At 39.6% G+C, this 25,186-nt stretch overlaps 1 protein-coding gene across 3 annotated transcripts; it reads left to right on the plus strand.

Annotated features, from left to right (window-relative positions):
• Positions 1-1,405: 1,405 nt before the first annotated feature.
• On the plus strand, positions 1,406-25,186 carry GTF2H2 (general transcription factor IIH subunit 2). 3 transcript variants are annotated; one of them, XM_063129683.1, is made up of 16 exons: positions 1,406-1,536; positions 2,455-2,542; positions 2,646-2,723; positions 4,542-4,578; positions 10,070-10,156; positions 12,169-12,219; positions 13,992-14,046; positions 14,971-15,076; positions 15,782-15,872; positions 16,057-16,144; positions 17,350-17,457; positions 20,904-20,967; positions 22,031-22,134; positions 23,013-23,115; positions 24,301-24,340; positions 24,785-25,186. In XM_063129683.1, the coding sequence occupies exons 2-16, from the start codon at positions 2,487-2,489 to the stop codon at positions 24,902-24,904; spliced, it is 1,188 nt and encodes a 395-aa protein (XP_062985753.1). In that variant the 5' UTR covers positions 1,406-1,536; positions 2,455-2,486; the 3' UTR covers positions 24,905-25,186. The 3 variants fall into 3 exon arrangements, with proteins under 3 accessions (XP_062985753.1, XP_062985754.1, XP_062985751.1); XM_063129684.1 differs by having other exon boundaries at positions 2,467-2,542; XM_063129681.1 differs by lacking the exon at positions 1,406-1,536 and having other exon boundaries at positions 2,303-2,542.

Here is a 25,186-nt window from a genome sequence, read left to right on the forward strand (position 1 = left end):
GGTTCACTTACTTCAGTGGGAAGCTGCCGTTACGGCCCATTTTGCGCAATACACTTTTTTGCCCGGAACGGGTATCTGAACGTGGTTTGGGGGCAACTTTTGGAGCTTTCTATATTTGGCCCACCTAGTTATGTGCATCTGGTGAGTTTGGTTGACTTTCCTCATTGGGAAGCTGCCGTTACGGCCCGTTTTGCGCAATATGCGTTTTTGCCCGGAACGGGTATCTGAACGTGGTTTCGGGGCAACTTTTGTGTCTTATTGCGTCCCTGCCATGGAGGTATGCATGACTGGTGAGTTTGGTTGATATCGCTTGTTCAGTAGTGGCCGTTCCGGCCATCCCATTCTGTTCCGGACGTCGTTTTGGGAGTTTTGGGGTTAATAGTGATATAATATTGGTATGGTTTTAGTCCTAAAATATTGTTCTCAAGTGTTGCTAACACATGCCACTGTTTTTGGTATGGTTTTTTAATATAATGGGGCTGTTCCGGCCTGTTCCGTTCCGTTCCGGCTTTTACACCGTCCCTTGGATTTCCACCCAAAAATCCCCCCCCCCCACACACATAACCTCTTTCAGCTCCTCCAGCCTTCTCTCAGCTCATTTAATGTGTAGGGGTTGACTTGCAGTATAGCTGCATCACACCTTTTAAAGGCTGCAATGGTATATACATTTTACTCGGGAGTACTTTTGAATAGACATGTATAGGATTGTGCTGTACATCTCTTTAAAAAAAAAAAGGTTCAGGCATTCCAATACATGCTGCTACCTTTTGTTTGGTGGAGGGGTACGATGATGCCAATAGAAATCAAAGTGGGGAGTGGACAAGTATTAGTTATACTGTAATCCGTGTCCACCCCAGACCTTCATTTCTATGGGAAGCTCTTACTCTGACCCCAAGAGAAGAAGAAAAAGAGTCATTTTGAAATTGTAAACACGCCCCGTGTATTAGTCTACCGTGCAAATTTCCCTATCTACAACTTCCCATCTGAGGAAGCAGCAAATAGAACAGAGACAGAAAAAGAAAAGTAGCATAACGCACCATCTGTCCTTAATGTAAAGGATATAGGAGTTTCACCGCATAGATTCCAAAGAACAGAGCGCCGCTGCCGCTCTGCCCTCATAAACTATCTGACCCAATGCATACAATTCCTGTCAGAAGTTTAGGTTAGGTATCACCCGTACACAGAAGACAAATCCTTTTTTTAAAAAACAAACAACAACAAAACGACTATGGACCCGCTCTACTTTCCCACTATGTGACCTTTCTCTATCGTGGACCACTTTCAGAGCGGAACTCTTCTTCTTAATATTTGCGCTGCGACCGGAATGTTTAAAGTGTGGTACTGAATCAGAGAGGCGGTTTTCCTAGCGAGGTTCTGAAGCTTGTGCAGATCTCGGTCTTGCGGAGACGGGCGCCAGACTCCTTTCTCCTCAAAAAGAGAAGGGAAGGGAGGCGACTGGGGGGATACTACTAGGCTATTCCGTGGCAAATAAGCGCTGTGGGCATCAAGAAAGGGAACCTTCCAACGCCTGACGTGGTAATTATACTTGACTTTCTTTGGCTCTCTCGGTTTTAGAGGTCCCAAAGTTGTGATAATCTGATCGTGATCTCAGTTTTTGTTGTTGGGTCTTTTTTTTAAAGGTCTTTGTATTCCCCCCGCCATACACACACACAGCACAATTGTATTTTCTTGTCACTTGTAATCAGAAAGCCACACTACGAAGAACCCCGTTATGCGTTTATTTTCACGTTGTGATTGTAAATGTTTTATTACTCTTCGTAAGTCAATACAGCAACCTGTAGATCTATTCAAACTGAGGCACAGATTTAGTGAAGTGTGCTGATTCAGCTGAATTGAGATGTTATAACCCACTTCAAATCACATCTTTCTCTTTTTCCTAATTTTATTATTTCAGATGGGGCTTTGTTGTTTCTGAGGGTCTTAAAGGCTCAAGGGATTTCATAAGGGCTGTCTGTGGCAGCTGCACTCAGTTGGTTTGTATGGCAGGGGTGGGCAGTTAGATAGGCAAGGATTTCTGACTCGCAACATCAAAATGACTTCCCTTCCCTAAATTACACTCCTGAAATGAAGAAATTTTGGGGTAATCAGAAGTGGATTTTTGTGTGGAAGAGCTGTGAGATCTATTCAGTTCTGGTCTCAAAAACATTCTTTGGCTCATAATTCTATACTTCTAATGTCCTTTCCAGAAGGCTGCAGTTGGTGGATCTCTAGTAAAAACAAAAAAACAAACTAGGTGTTATACTCCTGCTTGTATAGCACATATATACCACAGAGAAAATAACTGCCTTTTTGCATCTAGTGGGATGCAATCTTTCATAGATTCAATCCATGCATCATAATACAGTGTGTGTTTTGGTTAGTTATCTATTGTGCCAAGACTGTAATGTCTTGAAATGTTTTGCTTAATTAGAATGTAATAATTGAGTTTATCAGTATCTTAACTAGGACGACTTGAGCACAGAGAAATGGATGATGAACCTGAAAGAACCAAACGGTGGGAAGGGGGTTATGAAAGAACATGGTAAGTTTCTTTTTACAAATCTTCTTTTTTCATTCTTTAAGAATTGCAGCCTTTTGTTGTATGTATATTATAATATCTCCTCCTATTATTTTTTTGATTCTAGGGAAGTTCTTAAGGAAGATGAGTCTGGATCATTGAAAGCCACTATAGAGAATATTCTCTATAAAGCCAAGAGAAAACGGTAAGCTCTAAGATGTGCAATGTAGACTGAGTAGTCCACTGAACAATTGAATTCAATACAAAAGGCACTTCAGAATAAACTACGTTTTGGTATAATGTTACAAGAAATGGTTGAAAGGTTTTCAAATGCATCCTTTCTATGAAGTTATAGCCAATTAGATGAATACAATATGGCACAGACGTCCATCTTTATCACATCTTTTTAAAACTCTGAATAAAATATGCTCTCAGCTGAAAAACGTTTCCAGAGTGGCTTATAAAGTTCAACAGTACTCTCAGGCTTACAATGTAAAAACATGACACGTATACTCATATTCTCCTGTTGTTGAACGCTGTTCTTAAATTGTTTTATCATTTTAAAATGATTTTAGGCCTTAGGGCGCAATTCTATGGATTGTGCCCATGTGAGGCAGCAGCCTTCAAACTCTGAGGCTTCTGGGTATTCAGTGCCCTTCCGAGCTGCTGCCAGAAAGGTGAGAAGAGTGACGTAGGTGATTTTTACCTCTGTGTTTCTTGTTTTGCTTTTTTTCTAGATGGGCCTTTGAGCCCATTTAGAGAGGCCACGCTGGCAGGGGGTGGAGAGGCCATAGGATTCTTTGTATTCTGGCCTCTTCCCTCTCCTCTGTGCCCACTGGCATGCTCCATTCTGGCCTCTCCAAGTCTGCTTTTGCAACCCTAGAAAGCAGTTGGTGCAGTTCCAGGTCTACAGGATTGCTCTCTTAATGGTAAATTTCCTTAAGGACCCTATTTGGGCCAAAAGGTTACAAACAAACAAATAGGTAAAGAGTTTTGGAGGAAGAAGGAAAAAAGTAAACTTAAGTCTTATTTCTTAGTTACAAAGTTCTTATAACAACCAGGTGGAATGGAAAAATAATGTCAGCAACATATAGGTTATGGATATTCTCCAAAATGTATGTGTCTTAGGTGGCAATCCTATACATGCTTTCTTGGGAGTAATTCCTATTGGGCTTGCTTCCTATTGAACTTCTTTATTTATTTTTTATTTATTACATTTATATACCGCCCCATACCTGAAGCTCTCTGGGTGGTTTACAAAAAAACTTGGGATTTGCTTCTAAGTAAATATACATAAATATGTACCTAACAGTGCAATCTTACGTATTTTGTTACCTTGGAAAAGTGTTGAGGTGCAATTTGTATTTGTATTTCTACCACAAAAATGCAATGTATTTTAACACTTTAACCTTTAAGCTAAAATGGTTTAGGAACACAAACTATTTAAAGTTTTCTTTTCTATAGATCAGACCACTTGATTTTTATCTGAAATCAAATTTTAATTTAAACATTTCTAATGAATCTTTATTGTAAATTACTTCTATTGATTAAAAAAAGTAAATAACCAGTGTAAATTATCCATTCTTTGAATATTTATGTTGTTTTTTGTTTAAAAAATTATTCTGCTTTTCATGTTGTTTAAAATTCCAGGGTGTTATACAGTTCTTCAAATCACAACATAAAATACAACATCAAAGTGGCAGATAAAACACTTAATTCTCAAAAGCATGCACAAGTTAAAATATGTGCAAATAATTCTATACTGACGGTATAGGAAGAAATGTTATAGGAATGTGACACTACTGGTAATGTAAATTATGTTGTACTCAAGTAAGAAACTCTAGTGTAATGCCAGTAGCACTTGCTGTTGCCCTGGGTTTTCTGGGAAACACATTGCACTGGTTACTGCAATTGTCATTGCATTAGAGGTTGTTTACTCTAGCACAACGTAATTGATGTTAGTGATAGTGTTGAATTAAATACTGCCGATAGGGTAATGACTAATGTGTATATTATTTTACAGGAACTTTGAACATCATGGACAAGTTCGACTTGGAATGGTAGGTTTTCTTTTTCTAGTTGGCTCTACAGCATATTTTGCTGTGGCCGAAAGTACTTTAATTGAAGAGGTGTATTAGGGTGCAATCCTATGCATGTTTAGACAGAAAAAAGTCCTACAACTCCCAGCATTCCCCAGCCAGACATTGACTTTTTTCTGTCTAAACATGCACCTTGAAATTAAATGGGGCTAGTTCATTAAGGGCATGAGCCCTGCTCAGACTACACGCTAAACCATATTGCTTAACCACAAAATGGTTAATGGAATGCATTATGCGTTCCGTTAACCATTTTGTGGTTAAGCAGCATAATTAGCGTGTTGTCTGAATGGGGCCATGGTCAGCTACTTCTTACCTGGGTTTCAGTTTGCTCTTGGCAATTTGACTATGTGGGTGGGTCATCTAAAACACTTGGATTGTGGTGACATCCAACCATATCTATTTAGGCCAGTTGAAATGTTTTTTTGTAAGCTTCTGACAAACATGTCAGGCAGGAGCCCTCAGAAACTATTTTTGTCCTAAGCAAAGTACAAATTACATGACAAAAAATTCAGCCAGTTAAGTTCACGGAGGTCATCTGAATTTACCCTAAAACGGAAGATGGTTATTGTCTTTTAATAGTGGATGGAAAGCATTAGGGGATTATTGAATACTGTCTCTGAGTTCCTGCTAGATTTGTTGCACAAGTGGGATCCACTGCTTGTGCAACAGAGAGCTAGTGGTTCTAAAAACAACCCCAGAAACAAGCGGAAATGCTTGTTTCCGGATCGGGACAAATCACCAGTGGATACTTCTGTAAGTTCTGTTGACCTGCCCCATTCTGAAAATGAGTGGCTTTCCTCATTTCGTATTTGAGAACCGTTACACTAGTGGTGGATCCTGCTGACATGTAAGCAGGCTTGTATACGACCCGAAGTTTTGAAAATGGAAAAATCCCTGCTTTTGGTAAATGGAATGGAGTTACAACCTTTCAGAGTTGATGAATCAATATTCATTTTGGGATAGTGTCATAAAATGCTGGATGCCCCAGTCAAGGAACAAGATGAAAGGGGCAATTCTCCTTGGATATAATTTTATGCTGTGTGCGGATTTATATTTGAGACCTGCATGTTGGGTTATTGTGCCAGAACTTTTCTCTCTCTGGAACTCTGTTTGTGCTCAGAAACAAACACACATCACGCAAGTCTTACACAGCCGAGCTGGTTTATTTCCTTCAGGCTTCTGTGCAGTTCAATTCAGATCAGTTCAGATCAGCACACTGAGGCATACACAGAGAGCAGTGATCATAGAGCAGTGATCAGAGAGCAGTGATCAGTAAGCAGTGATCAGTTCCATTTTACACAAGTGAGAAACTATATACAGATCTACACAATTCTTATCTACATTACATACAGCTGTGATGAGGCTAACTTAGAATCTTGGCAAGGTTCCCAGAACAGCCTCTATCTCAAGGTAATTGCCCACAGATAGACTTTCTCTATTTAACCCTGAGATAGCCATACACACACAATTTTAATGACTAAGCAAGTATTTCTTTTCATATACTTAACAGTCCTCCTCTTGCGCATGTTGTTTAAATTGTGTTACAATCTGAGACCCAGCTTTAAAAGCATCTCTTTGTGTTTTACCATTGATACTGGTTTTGTGAATAAATCAGCCAACATCATTTCAGATGGACAATATTCAAGCTTAATCCAGCCCTTCTGAATTATATCTTTCACATGAGAATAACGAACATCCACATGTTTAGTTCTTGGTTTACACTTTTCAGATGTAGCCATACTAATACATGCCTGATTATCCTCAAATATGGTTACTGGTGTCTCAATTTCCAACCTTAGATCAGCAAATAATTGTTTATACCACTCAATCTCATTACAAGCCAGAGATAAGCTGATATATTCTGCTTCTGCACTAGAGGTTGCTACACAATTTTGTTTTCTTGTAACGTTCCACCTGTCCTTTCTCATTTTGTTTTACTTTGAATACCCATTTACAAGTAATGGCTTTACGACCTTCAGGTAAAGGTACTAGCTCCCACGTTTCATTTTTTTCCATTGCTCTGATTTCCTCTGACATTGCTTCATGCCAGCCCTGAGCTTCTGTAGGTTCCATTTCCTGAATTTCCTCAAATGAAGTAGGTTCATAGGCTATTAGTAAAGCTCTATGAGAAACCTGTTTGCTTTGGTATTCATCTGAGTAACGAATTGGAGCTTTGCGTTCCCTTTCTGATCGTCTTGGCATAGTTACAGGCATAGTTTCCTCCTTTACAGTTTCTTCCCCCTCCCTCTCTTGCTGAGATTGTTCAGGAATTTCTTCTGTTTCTACAGCTTTCTGTTCTACAGGCAAACTTACATACTGTTTTGTTTCCTGCATTTGTTCATGAAAAACTACATCTCTGCTCACAATTACACTTTTGTGATATGGAGACCACAAACGATAGCCTTTTGTTTGTGTATCATATCCCAACAGTTTACATTCCAAACCTCTTTGAGCTAGTTTTCCTGGTCTGTTTTCTTTCTGAATATAAGCAAAACATTTACTTCCAAAAACCCTTATATGTGACACTCTAGGTTTTCTTTTGTAAAACATTTCATATGGGGTTTTTTCATGTACAGAGTGGTAAAGCCTGTTTAACAAATAATTTGAGGTGGACAAAGCTTCTGCCCAGAACAGATTAGACAATCCTGACTCTTTCAATAGAGCTCTTAACATGTTCTGCAAGGTTCTGTTTTTCCTTTCTGCAACTCCATTTTGAAATGGTGAATATGGAGCAGTAAGGTCATGTTGTATACCCTCATCACTGAGGAATTTTTTAAATTGGTTGCTAAGAAATTCACCTCCCCGGTCCGTTCTTAGATTAGCTATAGGTTCTTTAAATCTATTTTTACTCCACTTAACAAAGGCTTTAAACTTTCCAAAAGTTTCACTCTTCTGTTTTAACACATACACAAATCCAAATCTACTGTAATCATCAACAATAGACAAGAAAAATCTGTTTCCTCCTTGACTTGTCTCAAAAGGACCTGCAAGATCTGCATGTATTAATTCAAAAATTCTTTTTGTTGTTCTCTCACTATGTTTTGGAATGTTTGACTTATGACACTTGGTTTCACTGCATACATTACATTCTACATAGTTAGAACATGGTTTGATTTTCACCCCTTCACACAATTCTGGAATCTTAGAAATTGTTTTATAGTTAGCATGACCAAACCTTTTATGAGTTAAATGGATACACTCTTGGTGTGGTTTGCAATTGGCTATTGTTTTTGTTGTGACTTTGCTGGCTACAACTTCATTTTCTGTACAAGTATTAATCACATACAAAGATTCTTTCATTATTCCCTGCACACACACCTTGTTTCCCTGTTTTATAGTACAATTTTCTTCAGTAAAACAAACCTCATACCCCATTTCTGTTAACTGAAACACACTTAGAAGGTTTGTTTCTAATTCTGGTACATATAAAACACTTTGTAGTTCAACTCCCAGACAATCAAAATATACATTACCCACACCACAAATCTGGATTTTTGTTCCATTTGCAAGGGTAACACACTTTTGCTCTGAAGTAGAAGTTTCCAAGGTAACAAATGAAAGTTTGTCTTTTGCCATACTTATTGAAGCCCCAGAGTCCAAAAACCAAGGATTCATTGTCTCTTTGATTCTTGCTAGAAGACACTTCTTTGTTGATTCAGCTTCATTCATGTTGTTTTCTTCTCTCCACTTTGCTGTCAACAGCTTTTTCTTCTTGTTGTTGCAATCCCGCCTTAAGTGTCCTGTGGAACCACAGTTAAAGCATTTCCTTGCCTTTAATGCAGCCACCACATCAGAAGATTTATGGCTTTGTTGAAATTCAGCCACAGGATGTTTAAAACTCTGTTGTTTTGAAGCTTGTCTTCTTTCATAGGTTTCCAGTAGTTTTCCAGCTACATACTCGAGGGTTAAATTTTTCTCCTCTTGACTTTCCATCATGGTGACAACCGCGTCGTACGATGAATCAAGACTTGACAAAATCACATAGACTTGGTGTATAGTTGTAAACTCCATCCCTCGTGCCCTGAGTTGATTGAAGATTTCTCTCATGCTTTTCAAATGGTTTGACATAGACTCCCCTGGTTTCAGCTTCATTCCATACAGCTTCCGGGTTAGAATTACTTTACTGCCCGCTGTTTCTCTTTGATATACAGCTTGTAGCACATTCCAGCACTCTTTTGATGTATTCAAAAACTGAATGAAGGAAATTTGAGAGTCTTCCACAGCTAATGCAATAACTGCCATTGCTTTTGCATCGTCCTTAAACCATTTAGCATTCTGTGGATCTGCTCTATCTGGTGGATCCTCTGTGACTACATACCACAGTTCAGCCTGAATCAGATACATTTGCATTTTGTAAGACCATAATGCATAGTTAGAGTCATTCAGCTTTTCTAACAATTGATGCAAACCAGACATATTAGCTCCTGCCATTTCCTCTGCTTTAGGAATTGGTATCTCACCGTCCTCCTGCTCAGAGTCCTCCTCAGAGTCAGCCGACTGAGATTTTTCCTCACTTTGCAGCACTGGCTTTAGCTTGACGTCTTCCTTCATCAACAGTTTTCTGTTTTAGCAGACTCCTGGTTCTGATACTGCACCGTTCCCATCAAGTTCTGGTTCTTCTGCCTGGATTAGGCTGGCGTAGGCTGGTCTAGGCTAGACTGGGCTGCCTGGACTGGGCCCATAACCTTTGTTGGGTTATTGTGCCAGAACTTTTCTCTCTCTGGAACTCTGTTTGTGCTCAGAAACAAACACACATCACGCAAGTCTTACACAGCCGAGCTGGTTTATTTCCTTCAGGCTTCTGTGCAGTTCAATTCAGATCAGTTCAGATCAGCACACTGAGGCATACACAGAGAGCAGTGATCATAGAGCAGTGATCAGAGAGCAGTGATCAGTAAGCAGTGATCAGTTCCATTTTACACAAGTGAGAAACTATATACAGATCTACACAATTCTTATCTACATTACATACAGCTGTGATGAGGCTAACTTAGAATCTTGGCAAGGTTCCCAGAACAGCCTCTATCTCAAGGTAATTGCCCACAGATAGACTTTCTCTATTTAACCCTGAGATAGCCATACACACACAATTTTAATGACTAAGCAAGTATTTCTTTTCATATACTTAACACTGCAGACTGATCTTCTGTATGTTTGCTTAAAAATAAGTTCCATTGATTCCAATTGCGATCACTTCTGAGCAACTGTGTATAGGTTTTCAGTTTGTAGTTTCAGATACATATCTATAACTGTGAAAGGAGGGGTAAAAAAAAGCCAATAACATTTCATTTTTCCTGAAAACCTGTATATATCCACATAAGAACTTATGACTTTTAAGGTTAAGTTTTAGGGTCTATATTTTACATTAGTTTGTTATTTAATGCTGTTTTACAGGTATAATGTAAATATTAAATTTGGTTTTAATATTGTCCTTTTAAAAATTCTGATATAGATGCGCCACCTGTATGTAGTGATTGATGGATCAAGAACAATGGAAGACCAAGACTTAAAACCCAACAGGCTAACTTGTACCTTAAAGGTAATTATTTTTGGAAACTTTATTTGTGCTTCTCCAAGATAGCTCTACATTTCAGTAGTGGATAAAATGTCAAAAGTGGACTAGAGAGATACAGGTTCAGATCCTTGCTCAGCCATGAAGCTCACCTGGTGACCATGGGCCAGTCACCATTTCTTAGCAGAGTTGTTCTGAGGATAACATGGGTAGGGACAGACACAGTGTACATCATGTTGAGCACCTTGGAGGAAAGGAGTAATACAAATCACACACACACCATCATCTCCCTCTGTGAAATAATCTTAATTACTGCTTTTACATGAACTTTTGGCACTGCCCAGAGAAGCCCAGTTATTGGGTGGTCTAAAAATTCAATAAATAAAAATAAATACACAGTTGTATTATTGCAACTTTCTATTATCTGATTCATCAATATGTATTTGTCTATTTTGCTTTAGTGAACCAACATGCAGCTTAATTGCAAGCATGTTTACTCAGAGTTCCCATTGAGTTCATTGGGATATAATTGCCAGGAATTGTGCTTATGCTTGCATTTTTACAGAGCTATCCTAAGCATATGTATTCAGAAGCAAGTCCTAGTCTGGAGAACCAGTGTGGTCTAGTGGTTAGAGTGTTGGACTGGGACTCTGGAGGTTGTGGTTCTAGTCTCCACTTGGCCATGAACTGGGTGACTTTGGGCCAGTCACTGACTCTCAGTCTAACCTACTTCATAGGGTTGTTAGGATTAAATAGAGAGGAGGAGGAGCAGCAGCAGCATGTAAGCCACTTTGGGTTCCTTGCAAGAGGTAAAAAGGTGAGATAGAAGTGCAATAATAATAAATAAAGTTGGTTCGTTCATTTTTTAAAATTACATTTATATACCACACAATAATCAAAGCTCACAACATGATAAAAATGGTTTTATGGTTCACAGTATGATAAAAATAATATAAAACCTTTAATATACAATATTTAAAACTGTTTGAAATGGTTAAAAACAATTAACAATAAAAAGCCCCATCATATGTTTTCAAATGCCTGGAAGCAGAGGAAATTCCTCACTGGAGCATCCCACAGTTGGGAGCCTACCACCTTGAAGGCCCTCTCCCGGTCCACCCAGCCTCTCTCAGAGGAGAGGAGGAGGAGGAGGATCATAGTGTATGGGAAGGTTCATAGTGAGAGAGGCTCTCCATCATGTATTGTGGTCCTGAGCTGTGTAATTTTATTTATTTATTTATTGCATTTTTATTCTGCCCAATAGCCGAAGCTTTCTGGGCAGTTTATAAAAATTAAAACCACAAAAAAAATTCAAAATATAAAACAACCAGTATAAAAGCATAATACAAAATACAATATAAAAAGACAACCAGAATAAAATCAAGCAGCAATGCAGAAATTAATACAGGTTTAAAATACAAGTTTAAAACAGCAAAGTTAAAATGAAGTTACTAGACTGTTAAAAAGCTGAGAAAATAAAAAGTGTAAGGCCTCTGTAAGTCCATTCAATAAGTTTTTTTTTTTTATTTATTTATTTGTTTATTACATTTCTATACCGCCCAATAGCCGGAGCTCTCTGGGCGGTTCACAAAAATTAAAACCATTCAAAGTATAAAACAACAGTATAAAACCATAATATAAAATACAATATAAAAGCTCAACCAGATATTTACTAAGTGTGTATAGTATTTGAGCCATATTTGCTTTTAATGAATTACATGAACTGCAGAACTAGGAAACTGACTTTTACAAATACGCAAGTTGATCACACAGGCTAGAGAGGAATCAATGCCTGACTCCTGTAGCATATTGTTAATTCTCATAAACATATTGAGAATTAGATCTTCCTTAATTTTGCTCCTGAAATAACAGTGCTAACATGACTTTGTTGCTTTTGCTAATACTTCTTAGACAAGAATGGTTAAGCTTTTTAAAATCTCTTTTAATATTTTTTTCTAAATGTGTGTGTGTTGATAAAACGGTGGTATGTAAAGTATCACTCTGGTACTGATTTTTCTAACTAATTTCTCTTTCTGTAGTTACTGGAATATTTCGTTGAAGAATATTTTGACCAAAATCCTATTAGTCAGGTATGTGCACTGTGCTGGAAACAAAAAAGCCCCAGGAACTGTTCCAGCTGAAGATAATGAATTCTTGCCAGTTTAAATGGATAGTTTTCTTAGGAAATAGTGAAGGCAAGGATTGGGAGCTTTAAAAAAAATACAATCTTAAGTATGAATTTTGGTGGGTTGAAAAAGATTCCAAAGACAAAATCCAAGCAAAGCCAATGCATACTTTGTGCCAAAAGAATATTTAACAAATCAATTTATTGGACCAGGTTAATCTCATTTCTGCATCAGTAAAAGACTAAAGCCCTATTTGAGCATTGCCAGCCATGCAGTTACAATCACATGGAGCAGGAGATGAAGGCAGTTCCTGGAGGCCCCTCCCCCAGCATTGCATCCCTGATCCACCCTGCCCCCACTGTCCATACATTAGAGCAGTGGTTCCCAAACTTTTTCAGGTAACCGCCCCCTTGGTTCCACAAACTCCTGCCCAGTGCCCCCTACCCTACACTATAAAAATCATTATTCAGAATAGCTGTTTTCAACGACCCACTAAGGAAGATAATAACAATAAAATTCAAAACAGTAACAATTAATTGAATATTTATTCAAAATCCAAAGCACCTGCCGCAGGCTTGCCAAAGGAGGGAGGGAAAAGAGAGCGAACGCCTGTTTTGCAGCTGGCATGGCAGGGTACACCAAGCAGGGTATGTCTCTTCATTAGCGTTTTGGTGCTTTTGAAACATTTCAAATCACCGTTAAAAGGACTCGTCTTAAATGGTGTTAATACATGTGTGGATTCTTCCCCTATACGGCTTGGGACCAAACCAGCTTCTCCCGTAAAAATGTTCCTGGGTTTTAAGACCTTCTGGTGAGGCGCTTCTCGGAAAAGACCACCTCGAGCGCCCCGCTGCCGCCCCCTTGCCTCTTAACGCCTCCCTATGCAATCCCACTGCCCCCAAGGGGGCGGTACTGCCCACTTTGGGAACCACTGCATTAGAGGGAAGTCTGAAGGGGAAGGTGGCCTCTGTGTAGAACCAGCTAGCTTCTTTAGTCCTTCCCTCTATGCATGAACAGGGGCCAGTAGACATGGCCTCATTTTCTGTTCCATGTGATTGTAATTGTGTGATTAGAAAAAAACGCCTAAATAGGGCCAGTGCTACAGCTCATGTAAGTGTGCATATATGTGCTGACCTTGCAGAATTTATTTTGCTTTTATTAGCTACAGGACAGGGCAGGAAGCTGCACCCTGCACTGTACCCCTGACTACTGGAAATCTGATTTCATCCCTTCTCTTTTCCCCTGAAATTAGATCTTTTGTTTTTGTTGTGAATATTTTGTTATGCTGTGTTTTTGTTGTGACTTATAAACATTTGCTGTAACAATAAACATGGACTGACTGACTCATCCCTTCTTGGCTTCTGACTTCACCAGGAATTATCTGCCTTCAAGCTTGTCTTTGCAGCCATAAAGGCTAGAAACCTCTTATTTTAAAAATGAGGAAGCAGAGACTCTCAGAACTTGGAAATTTGCAATATCAAACTCCATGCTTTCTGAATCATTACTATTTAATAGATAATGCAATAGATAGATAACTCCATTATATTTAGAGATCTAACTACATTAAATTTCATAAATGTTTTCTTATACATTTCATATGCAGTTTTTGCTCAGTCTTGTCCCCAGCTGTAGCTGTTGTGGGTCAAGAAGTAACAGTGGCCTCTCTATTGGTCTGCAAATATTATGAGATGTTATTGTCCTACAAATCATTTTAATAGCAGTCATCTTTCTTGCAGATTGGCATTATTATAACTAAAGGTAAAAGAGCTGAAAAACTGACTGAACTTTCAGGTATGAAAATGACGTTTCTTCATTCTTTTTCTTTTCTATATTACTTTTCTTTTCTATTTTCCTGTCTCATCTGCCCATTCTTTCTGATATAAATGGACAGATGATGTTGCCCCAATGTGCATGTGATAATTTAATTAAAAATATACTTGCACTTTATGGATCGTTGTTGGATGCCAGTAGCAGTTATAGAGGTTGTAGCTTTACACTGCATACAAATGAAATATTACTTGAGATCTCCTCTGGAAACTTACTCACTGGAGTGTTTAAACAAGCTCCAGACCAGAATTGAGCTGGGGGAGGGGGGAATGGAGTATTATCCAATGTTAGTGCTACTTAGAGTAGACCCATTGAAATGTAGTTTGTCATGACTAAAGTCCCATTTATTTCAATGGGTCTACTCTAAACAGGACTGTAAAGATTCCAGCAGATACATGTAACATGGCTGGCACATGTAACATCACAAATCCATTGCTCCCCATAGCAGCTTTTCAACTTTTAAAAAAACATTTGTGCTGTTATGTAAGTAAAGCAGTGAATAAACTTTCAATTATATAAATGTACAAGTAGTGCTTTTAAGAAATAAAGTCTGCCATCCTGCCCGAAACATACGGAAACGGGCAAGAATAATGACTGAACCAGCATTTAGTTCACTGCTAATTGTATCTCTGGGTTGCATTGTAAACGTGGTGGGAAAGCCAGGCTAATTCCGTAGGAGAAAAAGTGGTAGAAACTCTTGGTTTTTATGCAACTTCTGCATGTAATCTTACCTTGCCAAGGAAATGCTGATGGGTGGTTTTTTTGGGGTGTTTTCTTTAGCTTTTTAATCTTAGGTCTATAGAAAAATGAGTTTCAGAAGTGTGGTAAAAACAGAAGAGTTGACTTTCTTTGTTGTTCTTCAGATAATGGGTGAATTTTTACTCGTAGGGAATCCAAGGAAGCACACCTCAGCTCTGAAAAAAGCTGTAGATATGACCTGCCTAGGAGAGCCTTCTCTCTATAATGCCTTAAACTTGGCCACACAGACATTAAAGTAAGTAGATGGGGGCGACTTGAAAGTGCCTTCTTGTTTCATTTCTTTTGTTTCATTTTTTAACGATAGAAATATGAGTTTGTTCTGATTACAGTCACCCTTAGGAAAGACAAAAAAAAAAGATGGTGGAGTAATTTAATAATGAAGTGTTACTTTTAGGCATCAATATTTCATTTCATACGGTCATCCTTATACACTCAAGTTCCTCCCCTAACTTCCAACGTTAGCAGCAAACCATAGTTTGCTGTTACATCTAAACTAGGCAAACCATGACTTGTTTGCAAACCAGAATGGAAAACAAAGTGTATTCCTGACGGATTGTTCCTCTTGATCATTCTGCAATTTACAAGTACTGCAAAAAATATTCTGGTTGCTAACATGTGCTATGTAACATTGAAAAATATTTAAAGTCCATGTGATTTTTTTTTTTTTTTTTTTGCTTTTAGACACTTCGGCCGAACCACCAAACTAAGTTGTGAATGCAAAAATGGTTGCGCACACTCGCACACACTTCATGTGTATATTTGTGCAACTTCACCTCTGTGCATCCAATGCTTGGGTTTGCTTCTTTCACATAAGAAGGAACTTAGCTAATCTCATTGCAGTTAAACTGTAAAACAAACTTCTCACATATTAATTTAAAATCAGTGACCTTCTGCTTTAAATTTGACTAATTAGTATAAATGAATATTTTACTCTGTACAGGCACATGCCAGGACATACAAGCCGAGAGGTTTTAGTAATATTCAGTAGCCTGACAACATGTGACCCTTCCAATATATATGATCTAATTAAGGTATGGAAAGACATTTTAATTACTTAAAAATGCTAAATGAATGCTGAATTTGCTAGACAATTGAAATGACCAAGGGAGACCTGCATGGGGATAAATACTGGTCAAAAAAATCCTGAAAGCCTTGTGCCTTTTATAGTTTTCTCTTCTCATTCGATGTGTTTTTCTCTTTTATTTTCATGCGAAGAGTTTAAAGGCAGTTAAGATCAGAGTTTCTGTTATTGGCCTTTCTGCTGAAGTTCGAGTTTGCACTGTACTTGCCCGGGAAACTGGTGGTATGTGTGCATAAATATATATGTGTGTGTGTGTGTGGTGTGGGCATATAGTATGAATCATAGTATGAATCTAAACACACACTGATTCTTACATATTTAAAATTTGAGACAAGAGATGATCACGTATGGGAATGATTTTCGCTATTATATTTCTCTTGTCATTTAAAAAGAAACTGATTTGTAGCCATATGATAATGTATCTTTACTATTTTAGTGCCTTCTGTGCAATAATAGATTTAAGATATAAAATTGATTGAAAGTTAAGTGAAAACCATGAACTTAACATTAATTTTGTTTACAGTTGCTATACAGCTAAATTTAAATTGTATCTAATGTATTGCGATAACAGAAAATGGTATTTGGTGACAGATGGTAACAGATCTATAAAATGAAAGATGAGAGAAATTGTATAAGTAGTCACTTTTTAAAATATAGGTCTCATATCTCACAGTCAATGCTATTCAGCCTTATCCAAATGACTTTTCACTTTAAAACAATTTTGGGTACAGTTGTTTTGGGAACTCAGAGGTTTACGGCCATCCAATGCAGAATGGGAGAAGAGGCAGAGGCGATATTCGCCTCTGCACTCCTTCTACTCTGAATTTTGCCTAGATGGGCTTTTTTATCCGTCTCTCTGGAGCGCTCTGAAGATACATCATAAGCTGGCCTCTTGCCCGTTCCCACCCACCGGCATTCCCCCTTTAACCCCTGTCCAAGGTCACTTTTGCAAGCTCAGAGAGGCAGCTGGCACAGTCCTCTCTGTGCCAGCTGGGAGAAGGAGGGGGCCGGGAGCTTGGATTCCTCACATCCAGGAATCTGCAATGTCCTATGTCTCCCCCCACTTTGTCTACAGGCCATAGGATTGCTCCCTCCATCCCTTTTGGCTTGTGATGGAGTTAGTGTAAACCTTTCTCTTTACATTTCAGCTGTTAGACATTAGACATATTCTCAGCCAGACTTGCAAGTAGGCCCACAAGGCACTAGCCAACAACAGTGTGTTTTACTAAGCCACAATGTGTCTTACTAAGCCAACAAGTACCTGTGATAATCGTAAGAACAAACAAACAAAAAACCTTTCACTTTTATAGAACTTCCTTGCATGTTTGGTTGTGGACAGTTATTAGCACAGGCAACCAGTTGAGTGACTATTCACAAGCCTGTCTTCAGTTGATTAAACTTTCCTTTTTTATTTTCATGTGTGGCAGGAACCTATCATGTCATTTTAGATGAAAGCCATTATAGGGAACTCTTGATGCACCATATCAGTCCACCACCAGCCAGTTCAAGTTCTGAAAGCTCCCTTATTCGAATGGGTAAGAAGTCTGTTTTCTTTAATGATCCATGTACCGCTCTTCCTTCCCTGGCCTGGTTCAGATGTAATGGAGGGGAAAGATTACAAGCCCAGGGTTCACTGAGGTTCGCCCTTGTAACACTTATGTAAACTCTCCATAGAATGTATTTACTACAAATCAGTACTGTTTTGTAATACTGGGTTTTGTTAGACTTTTGAGTGGATTCTAGTAGTATATGTGGCTGGAAGTAATTGGCATAATTTGTTGTCTTCTTTGGGTGGTAACATTACACCCTGGACTTAAATAAACACTTATGTAAACTCTCCATAGAATGTATTTACTACAAATCAGTACAGTTTTGTAATACTGGGTTTTGTTAGACCTTTGAATTCAGCGTGCAATATCTACATAAGCCACAGAGTAGCGTACTGCAGGTATTGTTGAGTACATATGCTTAGAAGGAGCCACTGTTCTGAAAGAAAATACTATATTAAAATAGACATTTGCTGACATTAAGGCTTATGAATTATATGGGTTCCTAACCAACAGGGTATAACATCACAAATTATATCAGACGGCAAACTTGAGGCACTATTAAAATCAATTTATTTATTTATTTATTTATTTATTACATTTTTATACCGCCCAATAGCCGAAGCTCTCTGGGCGGTTCACAAAAATTAAAATCATCATAAAACAACCAACAAGTTAAAAATACAAATACAAAATACAATATAAAAAGCACAACCAGGATAAAACCATGCAGCAAAATTGATATAAGGTTAAAATACAGAGTTAAAACAGTATAATTTAAATTTAAGTTAAAATTAAGTGTTAAAATACTGAGTGAATAAAAAGGTCTTCAGCTGGCGACGAAAGGAGTACAGTGTAGGCGCCAGGCGGACCTCTCTGGGGAGCTCATTCCACAACCGGGGTGCCACAGCGGAGAAAGCCCTCCTCCTAGTAGCCACCTGCCTCACTTCCTTTGGCAGGGGCTCACGGAGAAGGGCCCCTGTAGATGATCTTAAGGTCCGGGTAGGTACATATGGGAGGAGGCGTTCCTTCAAATAACCTGGCCCCAAACCGTTTAGGGCTTTAAATGTCAATACCAGCACTTTGAATCGGGCCCGGACCTGGACTGGCAGCCAATGAAGTAAAAGGACTGGCGTAATGTGATCTCGCCAGCCAGTCCCTGTTAGTAAACGGGCTGCCCTGTTTTGTACCAGCTGAAGCTTCCGGACCGTTTTCAAAGGCAGCCCCACGTATAACGCATTGCAGTAATCCAAACGAGAGGTTATCAGAGCATGGATAACTGTAGCTAGGCTATCACTGTCCAGATAAGGGCGCAGTTGGTATATCAGCCTAAGCTGATAAAAGGTGCTCTTTGCCACTGAGTTCACCTGTGCCTCAAGTGACAGTTCTGGATCGAAGAGCACCCCCAAACTACGGACCCGATCCTTTAGGGAGAGTGCAACCCCGTCCAGGACAGGGCAAACATCACCTCGCCGGACAAATGAACCACCCGCTAACAGTACCTCCGTCTTGTCTGGATTGAGTCTCAGTTTGTTAGCCCTCATCCAGTCCATTACCGTGCCCAGGCACTGGTTCAGAACAGTCACTGCCTCACCTGGGTTTGATGAAAAGGAAAGGTAGAGCTGGGTGTCATCCGCATATTGATGACACCTCAGTCCACATCTCCGGATAACCTCCCCCAGCGGCTTCATGTATATGTTAAACAGCATAGGGGATAAAATAGAGCCCTGCGGAACCCCATGGCTTAGGAGCCACGGCACAGAGCAATAATCCCCCAGCACCACCTTCTGGAATCGGCCATCCAAGTAGGAGCGGAACCACTGCAACGCAGTACCTCCAACTCCCAGTTCAGACAACCTATCCAGAAGGATACCATGGTCGATGGTATCGAAGGCCGCTGAGAGGTCCAGGAGAACCAACAGGGTCGCACTCCCCCTGTCTCTCTCCCGACAGAGGTCATCCCACAGGGCGACCAAGGCAGTTTCCGTTCCAAAACCAGGCCTGAAACCCGATTGAAATGGATCTAGATAATCCGTTTCATTCAAGAGTGCCTGGAGTTGTCCTGCAACCACCCGCTCAAGCACCTTGCCCAGGAAAGGGATATTAGCCACCGGCCTGTAGTTGTTAACATCTTCCGGGTCCAGATTAGGCTTCTTCAGGAGTGGTCTAATTACCGCCTCTTTTAAAGAGGCCGGCACCACTCCCTCTCTCAAGGAGGCATTTACAACCTCCTGGACCCAGCCGGCGATCCCCTCCTTATTTGATGTAATGAGCCACGAGGGGCAAGGGTCAAGCACACAGGTGGTCGACCGGACTTGGCCAAGCACCTTGTCCACATCCTCGGGCCTCAATAACTGAAACTCATCCAATAAAACTGAGCAGGACGGCGCTCTGAACGCCTCTACTAGTGGTGCTGCATTAAGTGTGGTGTCCAATTCATGACGAATCTGAGCGACTTTATCTTCAAAGTGCCGTGCAAACTCGTCACAGCGTGCTACCGAGGGTTCAACTATCTCACGCCCTGGCCCAGAGTGTAACAGGCCACGAACCACTCGGAAAAGCTCCGCCGGACGACACCGAGAAGACGCAATGCTGGTGGAAAAGAACTGCCTCTTTGCCACCCTCACCGCCACAGAGTAGGCTCGATAGTGAGCTCTAGCCCGTGTTCGATCAGACCCAGCACGAGTTTTCCTCCACCTGCGTTCTAGCCGTCTCCCCTCTTGCTTCATCGCCCTCAGCTCAGATGTATACCAAGGAGCTGACCGGGCTCTGCTCAGAAGGAGAGGACGCTTGGGCGCGATCGTGTCAACCGCCCGAGTCATCTCTGCATTCCACAGAGCGACCTGGGCTTCGACAGGAGCACCGGCCATATCAGCAGGAAAATCCCCCAGAGCCCTCTGGAATCCATCGGAGTCCATTAGCCTCCGGGGGCGGACCATTTTAATAGGCCCCCCACCCTTGCAGAGGGGAAAGGCCGCCGAGAGTCTAAACCTCAGTAGGAAGTGATCCGACCATGACAAGGGGGTAGATGTTAGTTCCCCCACTTCCAGATCACCATCCTCCTGTCCAGTCGAGAAAACCAGATCAAGTGTGTGTCCCTTTGCATGTGTTGGGCCGATGACATGTTGAGACAGCCCCATGGTTGTCATGGCAGCCATGAAGTCCTGAGCCGCTCCGGATACAGCAGCCTCGGCATGGAAGTTGAGATCCCCCAGAACCACCATCCTGGGGGTCCTCAACACCAGGTCCGAGACAACCTCCGTCAGCTCAGGCAGGGAGACTGTTGGGCAGCGGGGTGGACGGTACACCAGCAGAATCCCTAATCTGTCTCGAGTACCCAACACACAGTACAAACACTCCAGACTTTCTAAGCAATCAAGCTTTCTAAGTGATTCAAAACTGTGTTTTGTTTTGTTTTGCTCTCTCTTCCTTAGGCTTTCCTCAGCACACAATTGCATCTTTGGCTGATCAGGATGCAAAACCATCTTTTAGCATGGCGTAAGTAAGGTGTGGCTGGGTTAGACTTTGACCCTGTTGAAATGACACGCTAAGCCACAGTGGTTAAGAATTTTGAGCTATACATTAGTGTGTTGTGTGAACCATTCTTAACCATGGTGGCTACATAACCATGGTTTAAACATGCTCACTAACCATTTGCTGCAAAAGGGTTGTGACCTAACCATGGCTTAGAGCAGTAGTCTTCAGCTGTCAAGAACCAAGACCACCTTGGACTCCCAACCTGCAACATGGGACCTACTTTTACAATTTTCTCCATGCCCATCAAGGTGGCAACAGCTTTGCCACAACCCATCTGGACTGATCTCATGCCCCACTTTTGAGTTGCACATCACAAGTTAAAGACCACTGGCTTAGAGTGTTGTCTGAAAAGGCCTATTATGTTATATGGAGCACTGTCTAAAAAGCTATGTTAGTGCGTTGGATAGACAGTGATTTCTTTGAAATCTTTTCAATAGTGCTAAGAACATGAGCGGCAAACTCCTATGAACAGCAGCTGCTTATCTCTTCATCTGTCAGAAGTAATGCAGTAAAAATGTCATAGACAGGTTTTGCTGTGCTGTTGTCCTTTCCCATATGTCTGCATTGTTTTTGTAGTTTGGGTCTTGAATTCTGTTTAACCAAAACCAGGCTTTGATCACTACAAATTATGAAAGTTAGAATTCCAGTTCAAGTATTTTACTAAGAGCGAATGCTCTTGAGTCGCGATGCCTATAAGGGCCTTTGCAGATTGATTTTATTGCACAATTAATACATAGATCTTAGTTTTGCCATTGAAGTTATTCTAGATATCTTTCCATTGCAGGACAACCACATTTCTGCAGAAAACTGCACTAATGTTGCTCGGAAAATGTAATTCTCTTTTTCAGTGTTTGAGAAAACCTTATGATTTCCTTAATTGTGGTAGCTTTTTAAATAACTTAACTATAAAGTTTCGTATGTATGGCTTGTGCCATATCTCACCACTACAAGTAACCCTATGCAAATATTCAAAATGTTTCTGTGCAACCACATAAAGGAAAACAAAATATTTGGTTCTTTATAGGCATCTGGAAAACAGCAATGAGCCAGGCCTTACGCTGGGAGGATATTTCTGCCCCCAGTGTAGAGCCAAATACTGTGAGCTCCCTGTGGAATGCAAAGTTTGTGGTGAGTAACTGTGTTTATGTATGTCAACTATAAAGGAAAGTCCTTAAAACAACAATTAACTGTAAAAGCAGAAACGGACACCGCAGGCCTTCGTTCTTGCAAAAGTTCAAGTTGCAACATAATGGTTATTGCTGAAGCACTGCTACTCATGTAGAACCCTCTTGCAACATTTGTACTACACTTGGATGAGACTTCTTCAACCTTCATAAATGATTTAGAATTGTATTGTTTTGACTGTACCATGTGCACTAGAAAACGTGCCAGTCCCAGGTTGTTCCAGAGTTCCCAGAATATAGACCTGACTGTTCCTCAGGCAGCCTACTGTTTCTCATCAGCTAACTCCTCCTCAGATCATTAAAAAAAATCCCACTCAAGTGAAGCTAATGTGCTGGAGTCTAAACTATTATTAGGGTGCTGGCCCATTGTAAAACAGAGGGCAACTTGAGGCCTTCTAGATGTTTTGGCCTACAGTCCCATGATTGGCTTTGCTGGCTAGGGCTGATGGGAGTTGTAGTCCAAAATATCTGGAGGGTAAAAGGTGCCCACCCCTAGTTTACAGGGTGAGTGCAGAATAGCTTCAGGACTGCGGTATCTAGAAAAATACTAATAAATGTTAGCATGCAAGATTTCTTCTATATTCAAAGCTTCGTGAAATTTAATGAGTATCACAGATATAAATAAAATTTGAGTTCTAGCCCTGTGCCTTAAATATAGTGCAGCACGAGATTCAGCTGATCGAAACAAAATTATCTTAGGTAGCTGATAAACACTCTTTATGTTAATGCCTTTCTGTCATAATAAATGAAAGTATTTTAATGAGAGTAATTGTGATTTGTTCTTCAGGAATCTTTTTATTAATAACCTTTGAACTATTTTAGGCCTTACTCTAGTTTCTGCACCTCATCTGGCTCGATCTTACCATCATCTGTTTCCTTTGGATGCCTTTCAGGAAGTCCCACTGGAACAGTTTGTAGGAGAGCGGTATGTAAAAAGATGTCTAGTTGGAGCAATTTAAGTACCAGTGCAGTTGTTTCTCTGTCTAATAGTTTGTATGTTAATGTTTCCAGCATGTAACTACTTAATTGCTTGATCTAAATGCTATTAGCTCTTAAGGGTTGCTACCCTTTCCTTTAAGGAAGCCACCACTTTCTGGTGATCCTAATACTGTTCCTAGAAAAGATGCCACACTTTTATTTATTTCTTTTTTTTTTGCATGGAACAAAAACAAATTCTTATTTTTTGTCATGGGTTTTTTGTTTTGTTTGAAATATGTGTTTATAGATTTTTTTAAAAAAATGTATCCACTTTAGGTTTTTTTTTATCTTGTATGCCTTCTTGAGATGGTCCCACCCTTAAAGGGTACTTATAAATAATTTTATATAGACAGATAAATCCTGATATAGTAAAAACTTTTTTTCAACCAGCTTATGAATTTTGTTTTGTCAACTCATTAGCTAATACTTTTTGAAAAGAAGATTTTTAACACCTTTAATGATTGTTATCATCATCATGGACTGTTATGCAGTGGGCACTCTAAGTAGAAGGACAGAATTATCCAAGAGATTTTCAGATCAAAGCCTACCTCTCTTCATCATTATATGATTTCTACGAGCCCAGATATCATGTCGCATTATTTAATATCGTTTAAAAATGCAACCTTCTTGTATCAACACAAATGAGAATCCATAAGGAACCTTCTGCTAGATATGGCTTACCTTTTGAACTATTGGATTATTGAGCATTCCTCTATGCATCATGAATCCTTATTAAAAGTGATGATTGTCGTAGTTGAAACGTGTGCCTGGCCTCTGAATAACTGGTTCTGATGATCTTATATCCTGTGCTTAAAGTAATTGGTGCTTTATGGAAATGATGGTATCAGTGGTTGTTTTTACTTTTACATAATACCACCTCATGTATATAGCACAACTTACAAGAGGACAGAACTTGAAATCTATAATTTAACAAACGGGAGGCAACAGAGGAAGGGGAGGCAGTCATAAACAGGAACGGAATAGGTAGAGTTAAGAGTTAATTACAGTAGGACATGGTTAGTGTTACATAGTTAGAGTTAATTATAGTAGGACATGGGACCTAGAGGGTTTACATGGGTCATACATTTACTAGTTTCACTAATATAACTTTGTAAATATTCTCTTTAAATAGCTATTGTCAAGGATGCCAAGGAGAAATCAGAGATCAACATGTAAGTCTTGATTATTCAAGCTAATCCATGTTTGCTTTCTCTTCGTGCAAGTAATCTTTAGGAATATCTCTTTGAAGACTATAAAAATGTGGCTATGAGCTGGTTCATACATCAGAGGTTTGGGTAATATATTAACATTCAAATTTAATATGTGAAGTGATACATTGGTTAAAACATAAACTATTTAATCAGACAAAATACATTGATTAATCAACCAAAATAAATACTTTATATAACTTTATATTATAAAGATACTATGTCTTTGCTCAGTTGCATGTTTCAAGACTGATGAGTTCCTTCCATAACAAATAGCTGAAATTTGGTATATACACAGGCCAGCTCAACTTGCATGCTAAAAGGGTCTGGTGTGTTAAAATCTAATTGCCACATGCAATGTATTATCTGCTGTGATGCCATTTTTAAATTTCAAATCTTTTTCCCCAGGTCTATATTTGCAAAGTCTGCCAGAGCGTTTTTTGTGTAGAATGTGATCTTTTTGCCCATGATACTCTACACTGCTGTCCGGGTTGCATTCACAAGCATCCTGCACCTCCCTGTGTGTGATGCCACCCATTGATCAACACTTCTTATTACATTCCTGTGGATAGAAAATCCAGGTCAACGGTTCAGTGAAGGTCTTTGGCATAGTAGGTTAAAGATGAGAGAAGGCACCTAGCTGTATGCTTATGTAAATATTATTTTCATACCTATTCTGTAATATAGATGTGTATACATGGTTCCTTGTATTTGTAATTTGTTTTTGAAAATGTTTAATTTGCTTTGGAATTAGTCTGAATGATGTGTCAATTTGTATCTCTGAAAGTGTTAAACTGGTGTTAAATTAAA

The sequence above is a fragment of the Elgaria multicarinata genome, chromosome 6 (assembly GCF_023053635.1).
Source record: "Elgaria multicarinata webbii isolate HBS135686 ecotype San Diego chromosome 6, rElgMul1.1.pri, whole genome shotgun sequence".
Classification (NCBI taxonomy): domain Eukaryota; kingdom Metazoa; phylum Chordata; class Lepidosauria; order Squamata; family Anguidae; genus Elgaria; species Elgaria multicarinata.

Excerpts from the sequence above, each read along its gene's own strand:
- GTF2H2 (XM_063129683.1), top strand. The coding sequence starts at position 2,487 with ATGGATGATGAACCTGAAAGAACCAAACGGTGGGAAGGGGGTTATGAA. Across the intron at positions 2,543-2,645 it reads GGGGGTTATGAAAGAACATG|GGAAGTTCTTAAGGAAGATG; the intron begins GTAAGTTTCTTT and ends TTTTGATTCTAG. Across the intron at positions 4,579-10,069 it reads GACAAGTTCGACTTGGAATG|ATGCGCCACCTGTATGTAGT; the intron begins GTAGGTTTTCTT and ends ATTCTGATATAG.